Here is a 10520-nt window from a genome sequence, read left to right on the forward strand (position 1 = left end):
GTAAATTTTGGTCAATGACATGAGACAAAGTATATGTGAACTGCTGTATGAAAAGTGAATTTACTCTGTAAATCTTCACCCAAATCCTAATTTAAAAAAAAGAAGAAGAAGAAGAAAAAGAAAAGTGAGACACAGAGGGGTTAAGTAACTTGCTCAAAGTCACTCAGCTAGTAATGATGGAGCCTGGATTTGAACCCAGTCTGGCTCCAGAGTCCATGCCCTTAACAACTACCCAAGTAAAGAGGTGGTTTGAGAAAGGGTACCAATGCTTAAAAACACTGTTGCCCTAAGGGAGCCCTCCTGGGTTTGCTCCTAGGTGGGGCAAACAGTTTGCACTCGACTGTTAACCTAGACATTGGCGGTTTGAACCCATCCAGCAGTACTGCAGAAGAAAGCCTTGGTGAGCTGCTTCAGTTAAGATTACAGCCAAAAAAACCCTATGGAATAGTTCTACTCTGCACACATGGGGTCACCGTGAGTTGGAAATGAGTTGATGGCAGCTAACAATAATAACAAGGGAGCCCCCCTAGGACCAGAAGGCTAAAGGGAAGGTGTGACGGGTGTGTCGGTGATACATTCTTTGAGCTCCTTTGCTTCTAGGAAGCACCTGGCAGGAGAAAGTCGCTGGCACCCGAAGCCAGATGCAGAAGCATCGCAAGGCCCCAACAGCTGTCCTTCTGTCGGCACTTGATGAGACAGCCTGTGAGTATGGATTTGGGGACACAGGTGGCCACCTGGGTCCCCCAGCCCTCAAACCTTCTGCCCCCCCCAAAAAACAAAGCAGCCATATACTCAAAACTCACTGTCGTCAAGTTGGATCCAACTCATAGCAACCCTTCCTTGGGTTGCCGAGGCAGTATCACTACGGAAGTAGATTGTCCCACCTTCCTTCTGAGGAGTGGCTGGTGGTTCAAACCACCAGTACTGCAGAAGAAAGCCTTGGTGAGCTGCTTTCTGGTTAGCAGTCAAATGCCTTAGGCACTATGCTACCAGACCTCCTAAAAAACAGCCATAGACCTGTGTATTCTTGAGAACTCTGTGGCCATGGTCTGTGGCAACTAAGAAGGTTAAGGGGGCAGGAGCTAAGGGGAGCCAGATGTGCAGAGTAAGAAAACCAAGGTGCCCAGGCCACCGGAGAATGAACTGACCATGATGACAAAATGCTTCCGTCTCATTAAGGGCAAGGGGACCCACAAACACCTCCCAACAGCTTGGCCACTATCTCAAGCACTCACATGCCCTACTCTGTCCCAGTGTGGCTCAGCTTTTCTTACCTGGGCCCCATGGCTGGGATTTTGGGAACCACTGAGATTGTATGCTGCCTGCTGCCTGGATATTTGCATTTTTCTGGGAGAAAGTGTCCATACCTCTCATCAGCTTCTCAAACACCCCAAAGAGACTGAAAACCACTTGTGAGCAGAGGTTGCAGGTGTGCTGCTGGGGAGTCTTTCTTTTGGGATCAAAGCAAAATTGTCAGAAATCCTGGCTTAGGCAGATCAAGCTCCACTGGCCTGTCAATCCCCCTCCCCAGGGCTCTTCAACCTGCGCAGCAATGACATCCCCTACAACCCCTTCTTCTATTCCTACGTGCTGCTCACTGACTCCACCATCAGGTAGGCTCTGCCTTGGCTTGCTCCCACGGACTCCAACTTCCACCTCCTCACTGCCCAGCCATTTACCCCACCCCATCTGTAGCCTTGGAGCTGCCCCTGAGCTTGGTACCTGCCCAGTGAGACCCTCTAGGAAGCCTCCAATGGGCTCTTCCTGACCCCTTGACCTCTGTTCCAGTTGTATCTAGTCTGGTCTGTGTGGCTCTCTGGTGCTGACTTTCTCTGGCATCCAGGAACAAGGGGCCTGTGTACCTCCTGGTCTGCCTCTGGCCCTTTGTGTTATCCTTACAGATCCTCAGGTTGATTCCAGTCTTCCCTCCCCACCTAGGTTATTTGCAAACAAGAGTCGCTTCAGTTCTGACACGCTGAAGTACCTGAACTCCAGTTGCACAGGAGCCATGTGTGTGCAAATTGAGGACTATGAGCAAGTCCGGGACAGCGTCCAAGCCTATGCCTCAGGAGCAGTGAGGATCTGGATTGGGACCAGCTATACTACTTATGGGCTCTATGAAGTGATACCCAAGGTGAGCTGCCTGACCTCAGTCCAAGCCCAGCCCTACTAAGTCTCAACCTAAAGTGAGGCCAAAGCCCCTTGGCCATTGAGTCAGTTGGTCCATCAACAGTTGTGTAGTGAGTTCCCTTCACCGAGGAGAGACAGAAGAGGAAGCGGGAATGTCTGTTCACAGAGAGCTCACAGACTGCCAAGGAGGCTAGTGCAGCATGGCCCAGGGGAGGTTCTGGAGTCAGCCTGACACAGAATCCCAGCTTTGCCCTCAACTAGCAGTGTGATAACTTTGGACAAATGACTTGGCCTCTCCAAGACTGCTTCTTCACCTATAAAATGTCAGTAAGAGTCCCAACCTCATAGGAGTGGCTCTGGGGAAACTGATAGGAGATGGTGGAGCTGATGCCCAGCACCTGGTACACAGAAAGCATTCGATAGATGTTGGCTGTTCTGATATGGACAGGAAATTTACACTGTCAGAACAGCACATAGATGGTGGCCCACTGCCGAAGGCTAGGCTCCATCCCCACAGTGCTGGTGGCATCCAGGGTAGGGAGTGAGCTTCCAAGCAGGGCAGCATGAATCAAGGAAGCCTTCTTAGAGGATGGGATGGCAGTCTAAGCTGGGCCTGGAAGACTAGAAAGACCCACAGAGCCAGAAAGCGTAGAAAGGAGAGGGCATTGCCACAGTAGGGAAAGGCCAGGCTCCCCTCGGCTGAGACTTCCTGTTCGTCCTTTTAAAATGATCATTGTGCCTAGGAGGGTGCGCCCATGCCTCTTCTTCATCCCTGTACCCTCCTCTCTGCCCCCTGACAGGAGAAACTTGTGACAGACACCTACTCCCCAGTGATGGTGACCAAGGCGGTAAAAAACAGCAAGGAGCAGGTCCTCCTCAAGGCCAGCCATGTAAGTCCACATGCAGACACACCCTTGCGGAACTCCCCCTCTGATGGATGAGAAAGGAAATCCTTCCAAAGGAGCCTGAACAAGACCTGCAGTGAAACAAAGATGTGGACACCAAACTCCTGAGCACCCACCTGCACTTCACCCCCAGCTCACAGTGCAGTGCTGTGGTTTAACACGTGGGCCTGGAGGCTAGCGCCTCTGAGTTAAAACCCCAGCTCTACCCACTACCTAGCTGAGTGACCTTGGGCAAGTCAGTTCACTTCTCTGTGCCTCAGTTAACCCGTCTGTAAAATGGGTATCATAACATTAACCTCGAGCCCATAGTTGTGACGAGTAAATGAACTGTATACATGAAGGGCTCTGAGCACCGCCTGGCACGTTGTAAGTGTTGAATTAGATAGATGATTTACTCACTGTGGTGATTTCCACACCCCGCCAAGAGGATGGCTCATGCCTTTTGATATTCCTGTGAAAACTGGTATTGTTGTTATTTGCCATCAATTCCAATTCATGGTGACACTGTGCATTTCAGAGTGGAACTGCTGAACAGGGTTTTCAAGACTGTAGTCTTTACAGAAGCCAATCGCCAGGCCTGTCTTTCTCCAGAGGAAAGACCTTTCAGCGAATAGTCAGGTGCTTAACCATTTGCACTACCAAGGACTCTGGAAAAAAGTATAAGAAAGTAGAGGAAATAGCATAATGAATTTCCATCACCCAGATTCAACAACCATCAGCTCATGGCCAACCTTGTTTCATCTTTAATCCCACATTCATCACCTCCTCCAACCCTACCATCAGCTACTAGATTATTTAAAAGCAAATTGCAGATATCATATCATTTCTTCCTCAACACTTCAGTAAGTATCTCTAAAAGACAAGGACTCTTTTAAAGACATAACTACAGCATTATGATCTTAATATAAACGTTAACAAGAATCCTTTAGTGTCATCAAATGGATAGTCAGCCCTCATGGTTTTAAAGCCCTGCATCCCAGATCTTCAGCATCCCTGATCTCCTTCATGCCTGGGCTCATGGCTGAGCCCACACCTCAGCCGGCTTCTCTGCTTCTCTTGCTCCAGGTGCGGGATGCTGTGGCTGTGATCCGGTACTTGGTCTGGCTGGAGAAGAATGTGCCCAAAGGCACAGTGGATGAGTTCTCAGGGGCAGAGCTTGTGGACAAGTTCCGAGGGTGAAGGACCGCCACACTGAAAGGGAGTGGGGGCACGGAGAGGCGTCCTAGTGTGGTGAAAGGGTTAATGTGCTCAGCTGCTGACATAGGGTGGGAGGTTCAGCCACCCAGAGGCACCTCAGAAGAAAGGTCTGACTGTCTTCTTCCGAAAAATCAGCCATTGAAAGCCCTAGGGAGCACAGTTCTACTCTGACGCTCATGGGGTTGCCAGGAGTAAGAAGGAATTCAGCAGCAACTGAGTTTTTTTGTTTTGTTTTTGTTTTGTGGACCAGGGGAGGGAGAGAGAGAGGAGGAATTGGTTTTCCCATTTAAGAAGAAAGAAGATCCTCTTTGTGTTTGGGGGTCTCTGTGGAATAAGGAGTGACAAGTTCTTGGGTGGTGGGGAAGCTGAGCAGGGGATTTTGGATGACATCCTTAAAGTGGGACAACTTGGAGGGCCACAACCCAACAGCGCCCTCTAGTGTCAGCTTCAGGCATGGGCTCACTCTCCCTGGGGAAGACTGGCTTACGGTTGCCAGTGCCAAATCTGCCCCTGAAAGACTATCAAGTTGGGGAGAGGGCACACTCGGCCCAGGCCGTGGGCAGACTGCTGGTTTCAAGTGGAGGATGCAGCTCCAGGGCTTGGAGTGTTTTCAGATACAGAGAGCTTGGGTGCTTCACTCATGCTTAACCACTACTCACTGTGAGATGTGTGGGCTTTGGTTTTCCCATCTGTGAAATGGAGGTGAAGGGGGAACAATTGGGGTCTACTGTCCCTTCCTTCTCTGGCCTTGAGTGCTCTATAAGGGACAGGACGGGGCTTGGGGAGTTGGAACTAGGAGGTGGGGCTGGGGGAGCTAAATGGAGGCAGTCCCAAGTCGAGACAGCTGTGAGCTTCATGCACTCTGGTTAGATATCCTGGGCCCAGCCTCTTTCCTGGGCCTACTCATTGACTTCCTTATTCCTGCTTTGTGCCTTCCAGAGAAGAAGAATTCTCCTCTGGACCCAGTTTTGAAACCATCTCTGCCAGTGGCCTGAATGCTGCCCTGGCCCACTACAGGTACCTCAGGAGAGAGAATGTTCTACAGCCCTGTAGAGAGGCTCCTGGTGGGGAACGGAATCCTCTAGGACCATTTCTGATTTAAGGCCACCAGCACTATGGGGACTCAGGCTGGGGTTGGAAGTGTCTTTAAAGTGGAAAGATCTGAGAGCTCTTTTTCCCCAAGAGGCTGGAACTCTGTGAGCCTATGCGCACTCAGGCCTGAGGGATCTGGAAGGGGCGCGGGGCTGTACTTGCATGCTTCTCCTCAGTACCTGTAGAGAAAGGCCTGTTCACTCAGCCTGAACCAACCATAATGGGCCCAAGATATAGGCTAGCCAGATGTTTGGCCTCATAGAAAACAAACACCTGCAGGCCTGATGGAATTTGGGGAGCCAAGCTGACCAGGGGCCTCAGCCTGGCATGGGCACAGCAGGGAGAGGTCAGATGGCCCTCCAAGGGATGGCCGGGCATGTCCCAGAATTCTCCCCCAAGCCTCCCACTGCTCTGTTCCAGCCCCTTCTCAGTAGAGAGTGGCAAAGTAGGTACCAGCTCTTCCTCCTCAGCCCACCCTCAAGGGACCCTTCCTTTCTGTAACCTGGCTTCACAGGGCCTTTCTGCTCTCAGAGGGAACCAGCAGGAAGTTCTAGAAAGAGCACTGGCCTGAGCCTCTGGGACCTGTGTCCAGGCCTTACCGCGTCACTGTTCTACTGTAGGGTCTTGTGCACATCCCTAGGCCTGTCCCTCCTTATGTAAGAAGAGGTGACTGGGCTGGCTTTAAGGGATCTCCTAGCTCTGGTAGTCTGGTCTCTTTCCTCTCTCCCCTCTCTGGGAACCAGGGCCTTGTTCGGTGAAGTGCTGAGAGCAGGACAAATGATCTTGAGCTGAGGACATTTGCAGCGGAAGTGGAGCACTCTCCCAGAGCCTTCTGGGAGATACTGACCACCCCAAAGGAATTAGCTTGGGTGTAGGACTCATTTGTTCCCACTTAGGACCCCCTCCCCACACAGGGCAGCATCAGGCTTCTCCTTTCTCAACCTTCTCTCCCCTCATCAGCCCAACCAAGGAGTTGCACCGCAAGCTGTCCTCGGATGAGATGTACCTGCTGGACTCCGGGGGACAATACTGGTATGTGCACCAGCCCAGCTGTCTCAGCTCAGACATCTTGGGTCCCAAGCCCACCTAACTGGACCAAGAAGCACCAAGAACCTCCTCAGGTTTTCCCTTCCTGAGCCACAGGTTGCTCATGTGAGAACAAGGTGAGGCCTAGATTGAATGGGGTCTGAGCAGCCCTCCTATTTCCACACTAATGGGTCCCTGCATCGGAGTCCCTGGGTGATGCAAATGGTCAGGTGCTTAGGTGCTAACTGAAAGGCTGATGATTCAAGTCTACCCCCAGGTGCCCTGGAAGAAAGGCTTGGCAAGGTAGCCATTGAAAACTCTATGGAGCATAGTTCTACTCCTACACACACAAGGTCACCATAAGTCAGAATCAATGGCCACTGGCTCAAGTCCCTGCACAGTGGGAAACACAGAGACCAGTTTAGTGGGGTTGTCTGTGCCATACCTCTGTGAGAATTAGGAAGACTCCTGTTCTTCAAGGAAAATGGTTTTCTAAGTTTGCATATTATTACACGGTCTGAACACCCACCCTCAAAGCCTGCCTGGCTGCACAGACACAGACACCATATTGTCACCCACTCGTGCATGCCCTGGACACAGCCCGGGCACCACCAGCACCGTGCATGCTCCTCAGCTCTCTCCCTGCCCCCCAGGTGAGGTGCATCGGTCAGGTTAGGGGAGCAGAATCAGGCCAGTGAGAGATGCAACCTCAGGGGATACTCATTAGCATGGATATGTGTCTGTGAGTCGAACCATGTCCGCTCTTCTGAGCATGTGCATGCACATGGGTGGACACTCTCTCCTGTGCCAGGACTCCACAATCTGCGTGCCCACCTAGATGTTCTTGTTGGTATCTAAACATGAAGTGAACAGCACTCCTGAATACTTGTCCAGGACCACCTTGCAGGACAGGCTAACCCGAATCCTTACAAAAGTGTCATCAGTCACTCACACAGGAGCTGAGCTGACCTGAAAGATTTTCTCTTATCATCCAAGAAGCAAATAGACCGCAGGAACCTCGGGGTAGGAGAAAAGAAGGGAATTGTTGAACTGATGAAGAAAGCAAGCAGGAGTTTGGGGACAGTTTCCCAGCCTCAACCCTGTGGAAGGAGTCCCTGAGTAGTGTAAATGGTTGACATGCCCGGCTGCTAACCAAAAGGTTGGCGGTTCAAGGCCACCCAGACATGCCTCAGAAGAAAGGCCTGGCGATCTACTTCTAAAAAAGCAGCCATTGAAAAGCCATGGAGCACGGTTCTACTCTGACATACATGAGATTGCCATACGTCAGAGTTCACTCCACGGAACCATATATCCCGTGTTAAATGACAAACGTTCTCTTGGTGCAGCCCAGGAGCTAGCATGGCAGTGCTCCATTTAGCAACTCTCGCTCAGCACCACTTCGGTGCTGTGTGATGGAGAAAGCCACTGCACAAAGGGGAAGTGAAGTTGTGGGGGTGTTGCAGGATCTGAGCATGCTCCTAGCGGGGTTAGATTGGGGAAATTGTCACCTTGCTTCCTCTTCTCTCCTTCTGAGGAAGGCCACCACGCCCTATGACCTGCTCCCAGGGAGGAGCTGCAGACTCTGGGCCATTTCTTCCATCCCCCTCCCCCAGGTGACCCCAGGAGTCAGCCAGAGTAGTTGGGAGTCAGACCTTTTGGCTTTGAGGGCTAAAGCACTTGACTGCTAACCAGAAGGCTGGCGGTTCAAACCCACCAGCCACTCCTCGGAAGGAAGGTTGGGCAATCCTACTTCCGTAGTGATACTGCCTCGGAAACCCAAGGAGGGGTCACTATGAGTCGGGGCCGACTCAACGGCACATAACAACAACAAGTGTAACTGAACGAACATGTTGACAGGAGAAAGAACTGTGTAGATAGCCAGGCCTGGCTTCAATGAAGGTCAGAGAGGGAATCAGCCTCCTGACCTCAATTGTCTTGTCTGTGAAATAGGAATAATGACGCTCTGCTACCCTTCCCAGAGGGGCTACAAAAGTGTTCTATAAATGGTAAATAACTGTCTGAATGAGTGGAAGGCTTATGATAATGTCATCTCTCTGGACCTCAGTTTTCACATCTCCAAAAAGGGGACAATCCCTGCTGCCTCCCAGGAAGCTGGTGAGAAGCCCTGCTTTTAGAACCAGCCTGACTCAAGGACACCTGGGTTTATAAAACAGCTGAAAGGAGGATAGAGGAGTAGGCTATATATGAAGGAAGAAATCCAAACTGCACTGAAGGCTTGGCAAAAAACAAGCTCCAGGAATTGACGGAATATCCACTGAGATGTTCCAACCAATGGTTGCAGAGCTGGAGGTGTTTACTCATTTATGCCGGGAAATTTGGAAGACAGCTACCTGACCTACCAACTGGAAGAAAGCCATATTTGTGCCCATTCCAAAAAAAGGGTGATCTAACAGAATGTGGAAATCATTGAACAATATCAGTAATATTACATGCAAGTAAAATCTTGCTGAAACTAATTCAAAAATGGTTGTAGCAGTAATATTGATAGGAAACTTCCAGAAATGCAAGCTGGATTCAGAAGATGGCAGGGAATAAGGGATATCATCACTGATGTCTGATGGATCTTGGCTGAAGGCAAAGAATACCAGAAAGATGTTTACCTGTGTTTTATTTACTATGCAAAGGCATTCGATTGTGTGGATCTTAACAAATTATGGATAACATTGAGAAGAATGGGAATTCCAGAACATTTGATTGTGCTCATGAGGAACCTGTACGTAGGCCAGGAAGCTGTTGTCAGGAAACTGGACTACATGAAGAAGAACGTGGCATCAGGATTGGAGGAAGACTTATCGGTGACCTGCGATACGCAGATGACAACCTTGCTTGTTGAAAGTGAAGATGACTTGAAGCACTTACTAATGAAGATTAAAGACTACAATCTGCAGTATGGATTACACCTCAACATGAAGAAAACAAAAATCCTCACAGCTGGACCAGTAAGCAACACCATGATGAATGGAAAAAAGATTGAATTTGTCAAAGATTTCATATTACTTGACTCCACAATCAACACCCATGGAAGTAGCAGTCAAGATATCAGACAATGTGTTGTTGTTGTTGTTGTTGTTAGGTGCCGTCGAGTTGTCTCTGACTCATAGCGACCCTACGCACAGCAGAATGAAACACTGCCCGGTCCTGCACCAGCTCCATGATTCTCGCTATACTTGAGCCCACCGTCGATCCTCCACCTTACCAAGCATGACATCCTTCTCCAGGGAATGGTCCCTTCTGACAACATGACCAAAGTAGGTGAGACGAAGTCTGGCCATTCTCGCCTCCAAGGAACATTCTGGCTGCACTTCCTCCAGGACAGACCTGTTAGTTCTTTTCACAGTCCACAGTATATTCTTGGCCAACACTACAGCACAAAAACATCAATTCTTCTTCGGTCTTCCTTATTCTTTGTCCAGTTCTCACATTCATATGAGGCGATTGAAAATACCAGAGCTTGTGTCAGGGGCACCTTAGTCCTCAAGGAGACATCTTTGCTCTTCAGCACTTGAAAGAGGTCCTTTGACGCCAGTTTGCCCAGTGCTATACATCGTCTCAAACCCACCAGCCACTCCTAGGAAGGAAGATGGGGCAATCTACTTCCATAGTGATACTGCCTCAAAAACCCAAGGAGGGGTTGCTATGAGTCGGGTCTGACTCGACAGCACATAACAACAACAACATACGTCGTCTGATGTCCTGACTGCTGCTTCCATTGGCATCGATTGTAGAACCAAGCAATGTGAACTCTTTGACAATTTCAATCTTTTCTCCATTTATCGTGATGCTGCTTATAGGTCAAGTTGTGAGGATTTTTGTTTTCTTTATATTGAGATGTAATCCATACTGCAGAATGTATTCTTCAATCTTCATCAGTAAGTGCTTCAAGTCATCTTCACTTTCAGTGAGCAAAGTTGTGTCGTCAGCGTATCGCAGGTTGTTAAATTATTCTTCCTCCAATCCTGATGCCAATTCTTCTTCATATAGTCTAGTTTCTCAGATTATTTGCTCAGCATACATATTGAATAAGTTTGGTGAAAAGATACAATCCTGATGCACCCCCTTCTTGATTTTAAACCATTCAGTGTTCCTTTTTTCTGTTTGAACAACAGCCTCCTGGTCTATGTACAGGTTCCTCAAGATTACAATCAAGTG

The 10520-nt window shown here is 49.5% G+C and overlaps 1 protein-coding gene across 1 annotated transcript in view; it reads left to right on the forward strand.

Moving 5' to 3' along the window:
* Positions 1–10520, forward strand: part of XPNPEP2 (X-prolyl aminopeptidase 2) — a 45488-nt gene that overhangs the window by 25738 nt on the left and 9230 nt on the right. Inside the window, exons 8-14 of the mRNA XM_007949765.2 lie at positions 601–702; positions 1532–1613; positions 1939–2134; positions 2931–3020; positions 4101–4210; positions 5172–5249; positions 6285–6356. Coding sequence (XP_007947956.1) covers positions 601–702; positions 1532–1613; positions 1939–2134; positions 2931–3020; positions 4101–4210; positions 5172–5249; positions 6285–6356 — 730 coding nt within the window. The remainder of the gene's footprint in view (positions 1–600; positions 703–1531; positions 1614–1938; positions 2135–2930; positions 3021–4100; positions 4211–5171; positions 5250–6284; positions 6357–10520) is intronic.

This window comes from Orycteropus afer, unplaced genomic scaffold (assembly GCF_000298275.1).
Source record: "Orycteropus afer afer isolate SDZICR_OR568_19922 unplaced genomic scaffold, OryAfe1.0 scaffold00253, whole genome shotgun sequence".
Taxonomy (NCBI): domain Eukaryota; kingdom Metazoa; phylum Chordata; class Mammalia; order Tubulidentata; family Orycteropodidae; genus Orycteropus; species Orycteropus afer.